The sequence below is a fragment of the Zea mays genome, chromosome 7 (genome assembly GCF_902167145.1).
Source record: "Zea mays cultivar B73 chromosome 7, Zm-B73-REFERENCE-NAM-5.0, whole genome shotgun sequence".
In the NCBI taxonomy this organism is placed as follows: Eukaryota; Viridiplantae; Streptophyta; class Magnoliopsida; order Poales; family Poaceae; genus Zea; species Zea mays.
Window position 1 is genome coordinate 23139843 of NC_050102.1, and position 17451 is coordinate 23157293.

General features: G+C 44.5%; 3 protein-coding genes across 4 annotated transcripts; 2 read left to right on the plus strand and 1 right to left on the minus strand.

The window, feature by feature from the left end:
* Positions 1-242: 242 nt before the first annotated feature.
* Positions 243-5512, minus strand: LOC100193488 (uncharacterized). Of its 2 annotated transcripts, NM_001416209.1 has the most exons (6): positions 5173-5512; positions 4921-5073; positions 2742-2810; positions 2474-2658; positions 820-1045; positions 243-652 (listed from the first exon to the last, which is right to left on the minus strand). In NM_001416209.1, the coding sequence occupies exons 1-5, from the start codon at positions 5317-5319 to the stop codon at positions 850-852; spliced, it is 750 nt and encodes a 249-aa protein (NP_001403138.1). In that variant the 5' UTR covers positions 5320-5512; the 3' UTR covers positions 243-652; positions 820-849. The 2 variants fall into 2 exon arrangements, with proteins under 2 accessions (NP_001403138.1, NP_001132074.1); NM_001138602.3 differs by having other exon boundaries at positions 243-1045.
* Positions 5395-13711, plus strand: LOC103633771 (pentatricopeptide repeat-containing protein At2g36240). Its single transcript, XM_020541497.1, has 2 exons — positions 5395-5438; positions 12225-13711. Exons 1-2 carry the CDS (start codon positions 5395-5397, stop codon positions 13588-13590), a joined length of 1410 nt encoding a protein of 469 aa, XP_020397086.1. The 3' UTR covers positions 13591-13711.
* A 544-nt stretch (positions 13712-14255) lies between these two features.
* On the plus strand, positions 14256-16364 carry LOC103632146 (mitochondrial import inner membrane translocase subunit TIM50). The gene is made up of 5 exons (XM_020541129.1): positions 14256-14418; positions 14495-14593; positions 15012-15171; positions 15255-15357; positions 16306-16364. The coding sequence occupies exons 1-5, from the start codon at positions 14263-14265 to the stop codon at positions 16349-16351; spliced, it is 564 nt and encodes a 187-aa protein (XP_020396718.1). The 5' UTR covers positions 14256-14262; the 3' UTR covers positions 16352-16364.
* Positions 16365-17451: the final 1087 nt, after the last annotated feature.

Here is a 17451-nt window from a genome sequence, read left to right on the forward strand (position 1 = left end):
CAGGATAAAAATGTATTGGAAAAAAGTGTCCTGATAGAAGAAAAACATCCATTGAAAAATAAGAAATTCAAATATTTTAAGACAAATTAAATCCTATAAGATTAATTATTTTGAGACCGTAGTACATAGTAAAAACCATATATATATCTAACAAAACGACTTACAGTTTGAAAAGAAAATCATATATCTAGAAGAGTAAAAAACTCAAAATGACTTACAATTTGAAAAGAAGAGAGGAACATATCAGAAAGATTAAAGACAATCGTAAAAAAATGAGAACAGAGCACAGTCAATTCAAAACGAACTCTAGGACTCTAGAACATGTTTGCCTGATGCCTTCGGTTGGCAAGCCAAAACAAAATACAACATAACAGATCAGGGCAGACACAACAATAATGTTATAGTGTGTTTGATTTGAGGGATGAGATAGTCCATCATTTTCTCACTCCTCACTTTCTTGTTTGGTTTATGTAATAGAATGAATTGATCCATTACCATTTCATTACTCATAGGCTAATAATTAGTAATAATATGAGAAATAAGTTCATTTCACCAACTCATCTAGAATGGATTGACTCTTCAAACCAAACACCCCTTAGTTTCCAATTGTTCTCAATCGTGCCCGCAGAGCTGTAAATATGATTGATAGTTCCTGCAAAGTAGGACCACAACTTCATGCTACACATAAAACACCAGGAATCTTGACGCAGAGACGCGGTTGTACATGGGCCAAAAAAAATTTCTAGCATAAAACACTAGGACTAAGATAGCAAACTTCATGCTTCTAAAGCAGAAGGCCACACTGTCCCGGCGCCTTACCAGCTGTTTAGTAAACAGAACGCCAGAGCCTCATTCCTCCTTCACTGCCGCTGCATGGTACTTGTCAAGTTCGGCGTCAAGATCTGCAGCAGAAATGGTGGTGCGATTCCGGTCCTGGCCTCGGCCTTTCCCCTGTCCCCGGCCACCACTGCTTTGACTACTGCGTCCACCCCGACCGTTGCCTTGGGGTACTCTTCGCTGACCACCTCTTTGGGATTGAGGCATACTGCGAAGTAACCAGAATGTTATGCCTACATGGTGATGGGGATGCGTGAAAATTGTATGCTCTGTAAGGGCTTGTTCGGTTAGCTCTCAATTCATATGGATTGAGTGGGATTGGATGGGTTTGAATCCCAAATAAGTCAAACTTCTTCTCAATTTTTTCCAATCCCATCCAATCTATATGTATTGGGAATAACCGAACAAGCAGTATCATGGATCGATGGATAGGACTACCCGGTTGAAGGAACACAAAGCAGTACATGGAAATGACCACACATATGGAAATGACCACACATGAGCAAAATTTGCTGTGTTCCACGGTCGCAAGACATACTCTTATGTGGCCAAATATATAAAGCATGAATCCACGTGTCGTAACATTAACTCTCCGTTGGCCCAAGAAACCTAGGTCTGTGCCATCACTAACAATGTAGTAACAAGCACCACAAAGGTCGGCACAGGAGGTAAGCGCTCCTAAAAGGTCGTCAGTGTGGCCTATACTAGTAAGCTCATCAACAATATTCAACCTGTAACATCCTTAATCAACGTACACTCCTCCAACTGCATACATTTGACATATTGCTCAACAAGTCAAAGGTAAATATGCCTGGTACCAGGGTTAATATTATTTGTCCTGACTGGAGCGGACAAATTGAATATTTCCTACATGATGTAGATCCATGCACATAAACATCTGGGTTGAAGGATCATAAAAAGGCTCTTCTTGCTCTCATTTGGGTTGCAATCCCCTACTAAAGAGTCGAATAAGTAGATCCGTGCGCATAAACATGGACCTAATGTGTTGAGGGCTCTTTCATGTACTATGGGTTGAAGGATATTTTACATATTTTTCTAAACATGATTTGATTGTCTGAACATAATGAACTAAACACAAGCTATATTATGGACAACAATAGCTGCATGAAGAAAACAATGTATTTCTTCTAAATATAGTTTGATTGCTTGAAGCTGACTAATTAAAAATGATCTATATTACAAGAAACAATGACCACCACAGTAAAAGACATTCCTAGAAAAAGCTACAGTGTTTGCAAAAGATATCTAGTGCTGCAGCAAGACAACCTAAACAGCTGCAGAACTGAGAGCAGGTGGCCAAATTTCAGTGAAACTAAATGATAATATCCTTGTAAAATTGGTTTCAAATAGAACCAGATAAAATGTTACATAGTTTGGTTCATTTCCTAACATTATTGATTGCATGGTTCAAACATCTATTTCTTGCAGATTCACCCAGTCATTTGACCAAACTGGTTTTGATGCTGTATGCCTTTAGTTTTTTTCCCTCAAACCACGGAGAAGAGTGTATGCCTTTAGTAATATACAAGGCTTTGTATTTATAACTCAAACCATATAAAAGAGTACTAAAAACGCATTGACTGAAGGATAACAGAAATAAAATGGTTGAACCAACCTGCTATGGATATCATTATAGTTCTGCAAAGGACGACTGTGTATTACTGGTGGCATGGGAGGTGGTTCGACATTGTTTCCAATGAGCTCTAGATTCATTGGCTTCCCATCAAGTAGAACACCATTGTATCTCTTGATAGCATCCAAAGCATCCACTTTCCTTGCAAAGACAACTTCCACAGTCCCCTAACAAATTGAAGGTTTCCAAGGAGTCCAAAATGAGGGAAGTGCTAATGGTAGTGAAAGAAAGTCTACAGTCAACATTCAACCTTAGATCTCCCATCCTTGTCATAATTCATAGAATAACGCTTGAGCTCCCCAACTTCTGAGAAGAGTTCCTGATGAGACAGAATCACAGAACATAACTGATCAGTGCAATCACGTCAATCAAGAATTAACTGCTTCGAGAAAAGGCTAAGATTTAGGTATCACTTCCTCCAAGATGCAAATATGAACCATCAAGTTTCATCACAGGATAAGAATGTGTTGCAGAAATCACAAAAATATGACACTCAAAAGTATACGATGAAACTACATGTGCTATTTTCATGTGACTGACATAAGTATTTTCAGAATGTTAAATGAAGTATATCAAGGACAAGAAAGACCATAGAATCAGCGGACAACAATTTGTTAGTTCATTTGATCCAATACTACAATTTAAGACCAAATAGTATCTACACATGACAAAAATAGTATATATTTGCATAATGTGAACCATGGTTTTCAAATCGTCCAATTTATCGCGATTAATCGGCCTGGTCGGTCACCTGCAGGCGATTAGGTACAACGACCCGATTAGGTGACCTAATCGTCCAGACGTCCGATTAATCATCCCATAATCACGATTAATCGTCCGTGTCTTTAATACTGCGATCTGAAACCTGGAATTGGAAAGGTCGCGTCTGAGTCAATTTTTTGGGCGCTGTATTAATTACTGATTAGCGCCTGATCGCTTCGTTTCCTTCATTGGCGCCTCGTTTCCAAAACCAAGGCCCCTTTCCTGTTTTCCTTTTGAACTGTCTGTGATCTCATTCTTATCTGACTTCTGCTTCTCCTACCTGGTCGGCCAACTCCTCCCTTCCTCCTTCCTATCCTGAGGAAATCTCTGTCTGCTACTCTGCTCCAACTCTTCCCTGACCAACTGCTGAACAAGAACAGTCACTGACCAACTCCGGTGATCATCTCTGACGCCTGACCAACTCCGGCGGTCAAAAACTCAAGAAGATGAGTACCTCATCTAAAGGTACCGTTTCAGTTTGGCTTTGGTACTTTGGTTTCAGTTTAGAATTTTTTAGATCAACAACTCGCAGATGCAGATCCTTTTCAGTTTTCTCCTTGTTCATCTTAGTTCAGTTTCAGTTTGGACTTAACTTGTTCATTTTCAGTTTCAGTTTGGTACCTTGTCCATCCTTGTTCAGTTTCAAAAACCATCTTTTCTCCTTGTTCATCCTGCGCAGATATCAATGTTGAAGTTGAAGTCATTTTCCCTGGATCACTACTGCTAAATAACCTTTACTGTTTGTTTTTGTTTGATATCATACTTTGATTACCTACTGCTGTTGTGTTGTAGGTGTAGGACTGATGTCTGCTGTTTGGAGTTAATTATATAGTATATAACTATACACTATAGTGTATAACTGTATATAACTATATAGGATGACTAGGACAACCAGGTGGCCGACCAGTCACCGATTAATCGTCCCGGTCGACGTCCTAATCGCGATTAATCGCCTAATCGGTCACAGATCACGACCTGCCAACCAGGCGATTTGAAAACCATGCTGTGAACACTAAAATGAATGTTACAACTTGGTCACACAACTATAGACTACATAGAAATAGAATACCACTTTTTTCAAAGGAATCATGTCATGCTCATGCTAAGTGCTAATGGATCAATTCCATCATATAACTTCCATCGTACACTTGGGCTCATTAAGCAGCTAATGCTAACACTCTAAAATCATATACACAGTTCATGTATTGCCAGCAATCAGGATAGCAAGACCCTTTTTGCGTGGAAGGTTGGAAGTATGACAGCCATATATCTATACACTGTTCTTAAGGCGTCGCCTAGGCGTCCGGGCGGTGGTCTAACGCCTAGGCGCATTGTCCGCCTACCTCGCCTAGGCATCCAGGCGGTGGTCCAACGCCTTAGACCGCCTTACCGCTTTAAAAACCATGGATCCATATGACCATAACTGTCAAGTCAGTTCTTCAAACTTCAAAGAAAGCCTAAGAAAAAGGGAAAGCTTTGGACGCAAAACGGTTCTTGTTAAAACTTTAGAACTGTCATTCCTCCATTCAAAAAAAAAACTTTACAACAAACAGCTAAGACAAATCGACAAACATAGGGCTGCTAGATTCATTCAAATAACACAGTAGAACTGAACCTATTGCCAAATTGCTGATTGAATTGCCAAACAACAGAAGCATGGGCAGCACCTGGACATCCTCGATGGTGACGCCGGAGTCAAGGTTGGAGATGTGCAGCTTCGTTCCCGTCTCAAGCGACCTTGCTTTGGCCAGCGGGGGCGGCGCTATCGCGGCGATGTGCTTGGAGTAGACCCCGTAGGGCGAGTCGGCGGCGGCACGGGCCTGGGAGGGACGAGCGGGCACAGGCCGGCGGCGGCGGCGTTAGGGTTTTCTGGTGGAGGGAACCCGGGGCAAGGAGGACGCAGGGCGCACGCGGTGTACCTTGGGAGCGGCCGGTGGGTAGGGCGCGGCGCGGGCGGGGTGTGGCGCGCGGCGGGCAGGCCCCGACAAGGACGCCGGGCTGTCCTTGGGTCGGGACTTGGACTGCTTGATGAGGTCGTCCAGGGACATGTCCAGGCCGCCCGACATGGTCTCCGGCAGCTGGAGGGAAACTGGTCCTACGGCGGGGAATATCCGAGACGACGGCGAGGCCTCTGTGATGTGATGGCGGCGGCGGCGGCGGCGCGTTCCGTGGGCGGGCGACTTGGGTGCGTCGAGCTCCCCTTCCTCCGCACTCGGAGCGAGCGAAAGGGGTTCACGTCACATGAAATAGGGTTTTGGTGCCAAAAGAATAGTAAGCTATCTATACAAAAAAGAAAAGAAAATACAACTACTTGATACGGAAAATATGGAGAGAAAATTCCTTACTAACCACTGAAATCTACAGCCATTCCATATGGAGAGAAAATATGGACAGCAACATTTAAAAAACGGACAGCAACATTTAAAAAACGGATATGGACAACATATAGGTTCATCCATTAGAATATCAATATTTATAGGTTCAAATAATAAACTGGTTCAGATTTACATACCAAACTCGTGCAGTTCACATAACACATAACAAACAAACCATATTATCCATAACTGTTATCATAACACCACACATAAATGCAGCTTCTCTAAGTGTAGACTTAGCAAAACACACAATAGTGGATGTCTTGCATCTAGTTTTCTTTTTGCCCTGGTGTGTGAGGCATAGCTTTGTCTTTTGAGGTGTCTTGCTTCTAGTAGACACTAGCTAGGTGTCTGTGCTTTGCTACGATATATATACATCACTAAAGTAGACATTGTTTAAATGGTATAGTTGATCAAACATGTTCCAAATCTTTACCATGAGTAGTTAAAAGTCTCGAACAGCTTGTGAGGATGGTGGCGGCAAGGTTCATCTCGTGTTCTTGCGAATTTAGGTCTCACGGGCATGGTGGGTGGCGGCGACACGACGGGTGCCCGTGCCACAATAGGTGCCCAACCACGACGTCCTTCTCCATGTACCTAACTAATATCAAATTTACCAAATTAAAAATTTGTGTACAGCTCTGAGGTGTTGATATCTGGTAGTCATGTCTACACAACTCATCGTCTTGCTTGCGCCGATGTCTGCCTATACGAGCGCATCATTGGTCCAAAGGAATCAGGCCTGCTGGACGCCCTTAGCTCGACACGATTTTAGTCGGCTCAATCTCGGCACGGTCCAACCCGATTTTCCCCCTATTTATCTATTAAAAATCTCTATATTATACTTGAGTATATGTTGAGCTTCATTTTGAGTGGGCGGACGGTCCGGCCCTGAGGCCGGACGGTCCGCGGTCCGGACAGTCCGCGCCTATGGGCCGAACGGTCCGCGCATGCGCAGAGCAGTTTAGGGTTCCGAGTTTTGTGCTATGTTTGTTGGCTAGATTTGCGGAATTAGCTCGGAATCCAGTCGTGTAAAGGGTCCAGCCCCCCTCCTCTATAAAAAGAGAGGTCTACGGCCGATTTGTAATCATCAATCGAATCAATACAACTTCTATTTCGCATTTTATCCTATGAGTAGTTCTAGTCTAGTTTAGGTTTAGCCTCTCGATCCCCAAATTCTCCGCCTCTCCTCGACTCTACGTCGATTAGAGGAGTCTAGGTCGGCCTGCCCGAGCCTAGATAACTCCTAGGATCTCTCCTCCCCGACGGGGTCCCTCCCGGGAGTGAGATCCAAGCGCCGCCGGCGATCTTTCGCCGCCCCTGCGTACGCGCGGACCGTCCGGCCCTAGGGCGCGGACCGTCCGGTCGTCAGGCAGGGAACCCGAGCTCCTGCACCAGGTCGCGGACCGTCCGGCCCTGTGCCGCGGACCGTCCGCGCTTGACCAGAGAGCACCGCCGCCTCACGCTAGGTCGCGGACCGTCCGGCCCTGTGCCGCGGACCGTCCGCGCCTGACTAGAGAGCACCGCCACCGGTTCTTCTTGAGTATTTGGCGCTCCGAAAAAGCGTCAACATACTTTTTGGCGACTCCGCTGGGGAAGACAAATACAGAGTCATCAAATCGGCCCTCAATGGCCGGTTCAAGGGATAGCTCTGATATTTCCCCAAGCAACATCATAGAGCTGACTTGGGACACATTGCCGGTTGACGAACAGCTCCAGTTCGAGGAGCACAAGGAGCAGATGATCCAGGATGCGAAAGCGAGGTTCTTGGCCAACTTCAAAGTGGACAGGAACAACAAGGTCGTCCGACATCGGGCAACAGATCCGGCTTCACTGCGACCCACGCCAGACATCCTCAATGTAAGTAATACAAACGAGCTGCAATCTCTTAAGAATTATGTAGATGAACAGCGTGAGCAAATGCAAAATATCATAGGGGATATGCAAAACGACTATAGGAGATTAGCGCGTGCATTTGACAAATCTAGCATTGCAAATTTTCCATCACACGAGGTAGAATTAGGGGGTAACACGCGTAATACATCGGCTGTAGGTTGTCACGACCAGTCACAACCCCTTTATGGGATGCCGATGGACACGTACCCTGAGCAACCGCAAATCGGCAGCAAAACAGCCGATCTGCACATGCCCGGACCATCCGCACATGAGCGCGGACCGTCCGGGCCAGCCACGGCCGGGCCCATTTTTAATGAAATACCCAGATACGCACCCGAGCCACCACATATGACACAGAACCCAAACTAACCAGTCGGATGGTCCGCATATATACAACGACGGACGGTCCGCATATAACCACGGACGGTCCGGGTACGTATCCGGACAGTCCGCGCATGAGTCTTTTGAGGAGGATTATTACCTGAATCATCACCCGTCCCAGCAACACTTCCCATCACACTATGCAATGCACCAGCCCATTAATTCAGGATCCAGAGCCCAGGAAAGCTTTCCGGCCCCACCTAGAAGGCCGGAAAGAAACGATCAAACCTATGAGCCATATAGGGCAAATGGAAATGCACCACGTAGCTCAAACCAATGGGGGGAACGACAACATACTAATATGCAACCAACCCCACCTATGTTTGACCAGAGAGCCGGTGGTCTTGCACCGGCTGTCATTGATATAGTGAGGGAAGAAATAGCCGGGGCGTTCCGAGATAAGCTCGGAGTAAGTATGATCCCTGGGGGCAATCATATCGGAAACCTTATGACAACCGATTTGATCACCACCCGTACCCACAGGGAACTAGAATACCCGAATTCGCAAAATTTTCGGGTGATCAAGGGAAAAACACGCGCGAACATATAGGCCAGTTCTTAGCACAATTGGGAGAATTGGCCGACATAGAGGCATTTCGCGTGCGTTTATTTTCATTATCGCTAACAGGAACCGCGTTTGCATGGTATGCCACTTTACCTCCTAATTCCATTTCATTATGGGGGGATCTAGAACAAAAATTTCATGATCATTTTTTCTCCGGTGACTATGAGTTAGATTTGGTAGATTTAGTGTCATTGCGACAGACAAAAGATGAATCGGTTAATGATTACATCCGGAGATTCCGAGATACAAGAAACCGATGCTTTCAAATTCATTTAGCAGAAAAACAGCTAGTAGGATTAGCCTTTAATGGTCTACGATATTATTTAAAAGAAAGATTAGAAGACATCCAATTTTTTACACTAGCACAGTTACACCAGAGAGCTTTGGCTTGCGAAAGCCGGAGTAAAGAAACTGCTAAAACAATGTGTCACAATGTACATATAGTAGAATGCGACCAAAGTAGCTCAGATGACGAATCAGCAGAAGTGTACGCTGCTGAAATGGTTTGGCCAAAACAGGCAAAATCTTCGGCTTGTTCCTCCTTACAGCCGGTTCAAAAGAAACGACAAGAGGAGGTTAAGTTTACGTTTAATGTTGGTAAGTGTGATAGAATATTTGACGAATTACTCAAAATGGCAATATTAAAATAAATCACAATGTTCCATCCGCCGACGAGCTAAAACGTCATGCGTACTGCAAGTGGCATAACTCATTTTCTCATGCCACTAATGTATTCCGACGACAGATTCAATCGGCCATTAACGAAGGACGATTGAAATTTCAGGAAATGCAGGTGGATACGGAGCCCTTTCCGATGAACATGATTGACTTCGAGGGCAAGAAAGTCCTGGTTCAGCCAAATACAGCCGATAAAGACAAAGGCAAGGAAACAATCATCGGCAATGCTAAAAAGGCCGATGGGGATTGTAAAGTTTCTTGCAGGAAAGTGGTGGACGAGAAGACTCCCGATGGAGGGGAGACCCTTAAGGTGACCATCACAGCCTCTAGCACTGGGGGGCAAGCACAGACAGGGAGACAGTTGCGGGAACCCGTGCTGCGCATCACGGACAGTCCGTCGTCCAGACGCGGACGGTCCCGCCATGCTCAGGACTCGCAGCGACCACGTACCTTCAAACCACGACGACCAGAGATAGGTACGTGGAAAACAAATACATTTAAAGCAGCTGGTCGGCTGATCAAGCCTGGCCCGACTTTCGATCAATTGTTATCTAAATATGTGAAAAAAAGGCCGGCCCCATTGACCGGCCACCAAAGCGACCCCGCTCACCCATTCATGAGCAACGTCTGGTCAGGCCGATTGGACCACCTCACCAATCGGAAGAAATGAAAGGTCCTATTGTACAATTGAGACCTAACATTCCGACATGGACACCTCCACCCCCTTATCCATCTATGCCATATCCATACACATACTTACCTCCACCATATGTCCCAAATCAAATGTGGGGCATGCCACCATATCCATTTGGGATGCCACAGTACCCCTCCTGGGGGGCACCCCAAACATCCGTTTTTGATAGGCTGGCGCCGCTAGTGCAAGACCGATTGAGCGCTGCTGAATCCGGTCACCAGGCACAAGCCCAACAAGATTGCCGGACTACTCGGCCTCCTAGGCCGACCAATCCGGCAGGGGGGCATATGCCTGTAGCAACTCAAAGAACAACAAAAAAGGACATCATCAAAATAGGCACTGCAGATGTTGTCATACAGGGAGACAATAAAGGGCCGATGATTTTCGGTGAATCGGCCAACACAACCAAAAAGGATACGGCTACCATCAAAACAGCCGATCCAAAATACTCCATGCCTCGATGGTGCCCAGCGGGATTGACACGATCCCAAAAGAGAAAATTACAGCGCCTAAGAGCAAAGGAGAGCCAGGAGAAGGAGGCGGAAAAGACATTTAATGACACACATCCACTATACCCGCCACCACAAAAGAAATGGAGACCGAAGGCCGTTGAGAAAAAACAAACGGCCACAGAAATAGAAAGTCAACCTGCACCAGGCGCGGACCGTCCGGCCCCCGCGCACGGACCGTCCGCCGTTCACTAGGAAGCCTCTGAACAACCTGCACCAGGCGCGGACCGTCCGGCCCCCGCACCCGGACTGTCCGCCGTTCACCAGGAAGCCTCCAACGACACGACAACATCAATGGAGGAGGACGACCTGCTGGGAGAAGACCTGGTCGACTACGAGGCTTCTCCAGAACGCCCAGGTATGGATGTAAATATTATTACATTTTCTACCGATTGTACTATTATCGGCGACGATGAACCTGTTGTTGCCCAGTTTGACTTTGGTCCTAAAGAAGCCGCCTTTACTAAACCAAAGGAATCGGTAAATCATTTAAAGCCGCTCTTCGTGCGCGGTCACATTGATGGGATACCGATTGCTAAGATGTTGGTAGATGGAGGGGCGGCTGTAAATCTAATGCCTTATTCATTATATAGAAAATTAGGTAAACAAGATGACGAACTTGTCAAGACCAACATGACCCTCAGCGGTGTTGGAACTGATAGTTCGATCAAAGCCAGAGGAGTCACGTCCGTTGAATTAACCATCGGGACTAAGACCCTTGCTGCTGCATTCTTCGTCGCTGATGTAGAAGGAAATTACAGTTTAATCCTAGGCAGAGATTGGATTCACGCCAATCAATGCATACCTTCTACATTGCATCAATGTTAATACAATGGGTAGGCGATGACATAGAACAAGTACATGCTGATGTATCGGCCTGCATCGCTGTGGCCGATGCCCCTGTACTCTGGACTTATGAGACTGCTACATGTCTCACAGGAGTAGATTTTTCTGATTATCAATTCATAAGTATAGATAAGAAAGGTTTCATTCCTGTAATGCTAGAGTCGATGGAGAATCGGCTAAATCCTAAATAAAGTTAAATGATGTATACACACAAAGTTCATGAGTCTTTGGTCACGGACAGTTCGGCTGCCAAGGCCGGATGGTCTGGTCTTTCACAAAAGGGTTCGGACTTTAAGACCGAACATCTATCGCAGCAAAAAGACAGTATTACGGATGATCTGGTCCCTGAGACCGAAAAGTCCGCCGTCACACAAAGATCATCTAATTCCTCTGTGGGGAGCATGATAGAGGAATTCAGAGATCTTGATAAACTAGGACAGGGGTTTACATCGGCCGATCCTTTGGAGGAGATTGACATAGGAGATGGTAAAACTCCAAGGCCGACTTTTGTAAACAAGACCTGGAGACCGATCCTAGAGATGAGATGATCGGTCTATTGAAGGAGTATTCAGATTGCTTTGCTTGGAATTACACTGAGATGCCTGGATTAAGCCGAGAGATCGTAGAGCATCGGCTGCCTATTAAATATGGTTTCAGACCTTTCAAGCAAAGAGCAAGAACATTTCGTCCAAATCTTCTCCCACGCATCAAGGACGAAATCCACCGGCTGCTAGAAGCTGATTTTATCAGACCTTGCAGATACGCAGAGTGGGTCTCCAATATTGTCACTACAAGAAACTGATAAATGTTCGTGGGTTTTGTTAAGAACGTGGGTACCGACGTTCTTACATTAGTTAAGTTCATGGGTTTTTTTAAAAACGTGGGTACCCACGTTCTGAAATTAAGTTCATGGGCCCTAGCCAAAACCGTCGAACTTAACCTATTAGGAACGTGGGTACCCACGTTCTTAATTTAAGTTCGTGGGCCACGTGGAAACCGTCGAACTTAACCTAAACTAAATCCCTAGCGACTCGCGCATCTCTCTTCTACGATTCTATCCCTCCCCCGTGCGCCGCCGGTCCCCGCTCCTCCCCCGCGCGCCGCCTAATCTGCTCCCGGTGCTCCCCACCGCTCACGCTTCCTCCCCCGCCTCTCTCTTTCATCTCCTCCACCGAGCCCGCCACCACCCCCGACTCGCGGCGCTCGACCTCCACATCCTGCTGGCCGCCGCAGACGCGTCCTCTGCTTTCCGACCCGACCATAGCCTCACATCCCTCGTCGTCGCCCACCTCGCGGCTTCCCACCGCCTCCCTTCGCTCCAGCGCCTCCTGGAGCTCGTCCTCACCCGCCCCTGCCCCTATGCCGACGACTCCATCTTTGCATGCCCCGAGCTCCTCCCCACCTTCCGCAAGTCCATCGTCGCCTTCGCCACTTCCGGCAACATCCCCTCCGCATCGCATGCCCTCGCCTCTCTCCGGCGCGTCGCTGACTCCCCACTACCCGCCGAGTTCTACAACATCATCCTCCAAGCTCTCTCCCGCCTCCATCGCCACGACGATGCCATTCGCTTCTATGGTGAAATGACCTCCGTCTACCGCGTCGCTCCGGATGTCCACACCTTCAACATATTCTTCAGTAGCTCATGCCGGGTGGAAGGCGTAGACGCCGCCATGCGGTGGTTTGGTGAGATGCAGCGCCGAAGCTGTGCACCGACGGTCGTTAGTTTCAACACACTTATGTGTGGGTTCATCAGAGAAGGCAGGTATAAGGAGGGAACAAAGGTGGCACGCGAGATGCTTGAGCTTGGGGTTGGGCTGTCCGTTGCGTCCATGGAGATTTTGATTGGTGGATTGTGCTGTGGTAGCAAGGCTCTAGAGGCGGCTGAGCTGTTTGTTGAGTTTTTGGGGGATGGGGTGGTGCTAGAAGGGTTTGATTGCTTTGAACTCGTTGAGGCTCTTTGCCGTGGTGGGAAGGTGGACAGAGTAGTGGAAGCAGTAGACATGGTATTAGAGAGAAATACCAAATGTTGTCTCAGTGCACCTACTGGCGCCACAGTTTTGGAGTGCCTGATGGAGGCAGGGAAGCTGGATGAGGTTTACCGGTTGATGTGGAGAATGATTGATCAGGGGATTGTTCTGGATACAATTTCTTGTAACTGCATCTTTGAGGCGCTTTGCGAAGCTGGGAGGACAGCTGATGCCAACCAGCTAAGGGTGCTCGCTAAGGAGAAGGGTTTTGAGGCTGATGGTGAAACTTATTGTATGCTGGTGCAAGGATTTGGGAGGCAAGGGAAAAGAAAGGAAGGGAAGGCTGTGTTGGATGAAATGCTTGATTTAGGATTTATACCAAATATTGCCTCTTATAATAGGCTTCTTGGTGGCTTGCATAAGTGAAGATCTTTGTGGCTACAAGAGCACTTCTCAGGGCATATGAGAGCACTGGACTGAGTATTCCGCTGGATGAGGCTGGATGGAGATGCCTGATGAGCCAGTGGTGTACATAACTGCACAGATATAAGATGGAATGTTTGAAATGAGGTATTCTTTTGATTATTTGCTTCTATTGCACATAACATTATTTTATTCCACTGATGTGCATTCTTTTTGTGGTGTTGGCTCCACATATCTACAAAAAATTTATCATTGAAATTCCAAGCTTCCAATGTGGCATTTTCCATTTGTTCTTTAAATTAATTTATGAAAAAAATTTAATTGACACGAATGAATTTTGAAGGCCTATCTGTTTGGAAGCAAGGTCCTTAATCAATATCTTGTGCTACATGTAACAGTTGTCCTCCACTATATTCTTGTACAAGTAACATGTGGTTTCTGATGTTTCAGTGCCAAGGCGCATAAATATGGTGCTTAATTGTGTATACATCAGCTGAAACTGTAGTAGTTATGAGTTATACATGTGGTCCAGGCTTATGCAAGTCCACAACATGCTTGTGATATTTTTTCACACCTTGTGATACCCTTTTCAATTGTTCCCATTTTTCTTTGTGTATGCAAATAATGCGCTAACCACTGTTCTTAAGCTTGTCTCGCCTTACCGCTTTAAAAACCATGGCGCTAACGATGTTCATTCCTATCTTTATATCCCTTTTTTTTGCAAAGCGTGAGAGGGGATGTAGAACTTTTAAGAGGCCAGGAGTTGATGCGTTTCTGGAACATATGTCAAAATTATATGAAGTTGTTGTGTATTCTGATCAGCCACCTATGGTTAGTTGACCTTTTCCTTTGCATTTGAACTATTATTTAATGTCCTAACCTGTATGAATATTTTGTTGGTGTGCAGTATGTTGAACCTGTGTTTGAGAGGCTGAACTCAAGGGGTACCATTTCACACAGGTTATCAAGACCTGCAACTAAGTACGTGGATGGAAAACATTACCGGGTATGCAGATTGTAAGGATTTACTTAATTTCTCAGCATTAGGAATTAGGATGCATTCATTGACGTTATTCTATACACTTGCTCCTGTATATTGTCATCCTTTGTACCTTTATTATTATTATTATATTTATCATTAGTGCATCACCATTTTATCATCTTTGTAAAGGATGACCAACACTATCAGGACCATTTACTTGAGAAAGTATCTAAACAAAGTTTATAGTACTTTCTATTGTAGAAAGTAGATGTACAATCATTCCTTTGTGATTGATAAGCTTGCTACTGTTAAACATTTTGTTAGGGTCTGATATGTTTTTAGGACTGGTCCTGTATCTAAACTGCAGATATGCTTGACTGTCCATTTCCACTGTCTTGTCACGTTTCCGCTTAATCTTACTATATTTTTCATGATTTATCAGGATTTGTCAAAGTTGAACAGAAACCCTGCTCAAGTGATCTATCTCAGCGCCCATGCTCTTGAATCTTGCCTGCAGCATGAAAATTGTGTTGAAATCAAACCTTTTAAACTTGAAGATAAAAATGATACCCAACTGCTGGATCTCATTCCATTTCTCGAGTGTGAGTGTTCTAACCTCTCTCTTATATTGTGAATTTGTGATATCAACATGATGAAACGTTGATAAAGCCAACACAATTTGCAGATGTTGCCATGGCTAGACCTTCTGACATTAGGACAGTGCTGGCATCCTATCAAGGTCATGATGTTGCTGCTAAGTTTATTGAGCGTTCAAAGGAACACCAGCGGTAAGCAAATATGGCTATACCTTATTCTAGTTTTTGTTGCAAGACATCATGTGAATGTTCATGACATTGAATCTGTGCAAGTTGCTATAAGGTTACAATAGTTTGGGTTTGATGTGAGTCTATGAATGAATCACTAATTTCTGCTACAATCTGACATGACATATTTTGCTTCTTTGCATTAATGCTTCTAAAAGGAAGTGTCTCTAATATTGAACTGTGCTGTACTCCCTCCGTTTTAAATTATAAGTCGTTTTGTTATTTCTAGGTACTTTATTGCCCATGTATATAGGCATAACATATATCTAGGTGCATAGCAAGATCGATGTATCTAGAGAAGCCATAATGACATATAATTTGGAATGGAGGGAGTAATTCTTCAATGGAAGTGGCTCTAATTATATTAAAGAAAGATGTTGTAAGTTCCTAATCATCTCCCACCAAATTTCTCGTGTGGATAGGCTGGATATTTAAACTTGAACTGAATTTATGACATTGCATTAAGGGATTAGTTGTGCTTGACTGGTCTTCAAAGTGATATGTGGCCCCTCTTTCACTATGCCTGATTTCACCAATACCTGAAAATATAAGAAAAATACAATGTCTACAGGTCTGGCCTTTGAGTATATTTTGACCACCAGTAGGCATGTTTAGGCTCAGGATCTGAACCAGATCATGTGATAAATGAACAGGTCTGGAGTTCAGACTATTTTAGTTTGGATTTTGCAAACACCACAGGACTCCCCCTCTTTACAGATAAGTTGTAGTATGCTTTGAGAAACAAAGCCACTCGCTCGCTGCAATGCCAGAAGTAGCCAACCTTGTGCGCTTTTAGGTGTGAGCTACAATAGCCTTTCTAGAATTTAACTATGTGGTGCATATAATATTTTGGTAAGCTATACAGATGATCAGGACTGTTAGCCTGACGACATTAATCTTCCCATCTCACAGGCGTGTGCAGGAACAGAGCAAACTTGGGCGCTTATGGCGACGGTGATGGATCCTGTAAGTTCAAGATTACAATAATTGTTTCTGAATTCTAGATTTACAAAAAAGAGGATATGTGTTTCCCCAATAGCCCTGTTGTAATTCAGTGACTATGAACCTATTTAATTGAGATAGTGACTATGAACCTATCTGAAATCAAACTACAGATTCCAGTAACAGTTACACTAAATCATTTTCTCGTCGGGCTTAACACGAGACAATCCCAGCTACAGTTACACCTATAATCTAATTAAAGCCGAATCTCTGATCAGTGCACAAGCTATCCACATTAACGCTATCAATGCATCAGTCGGAGTTTGCAATCAATGGTTCCAGACACCAACTACTTTCCTTGTCCACCTTAGCATCGAGTGATACCATGTCAGGTAATGGGACAGCATCACCATGCTGATTTCTTAACGCATGGGCGGCACTTTACTAGAACTCTAGAAGTATGTAGTTATTATATACATGTAAGCGCTATTTATCATCTTAAGGTGAAGCTTTACCCATTCAGTAATTAGAAAAGGGCCTTGTTGTTTGAATTACCCGTTTAGTAATTTATGAGAATTTTGGTTTATGAGAATTTTGGTGTACATGTGATTTAATGCTTTCCTATATTTATTTAGAAAAGGGCGCTATGTTTATCATGCTTTCCTATATTTATTTAGAAAAGGGCGCTATGTTTATCATGCTTTCCTATATCTTGGTGTACATGTGATTTAATGCCAGTTGTATATTTATGAGAATTTTGGTTTATTTTGTAGGATTCTGGCTCTCATCAAGTGACTCCTCCCCCTCACGCTGACTTTGCGGACAGATGACTCAATTCTAGTGGTGGAGCTACGAACAACAATCCAATGTCCTGATCGAGAGCGATGGAGCTAATGTTTGAACTTGTGAACTAAAAATGTGAACTATGGATGTGAACTTATGTATTTGGACTTATGTGAATTTGTGAACTTATGTATTTGGACTTGTGTGAATTTATGAACTTATGTATTTGGACTTGTGTGAATTTGTGATATGTACATATATCCATGTGTTTGAAATTTGTATTGTATGTGATATTCTGTGTTGCATGTGTTACTATGTGTGTCTAATTTTTCA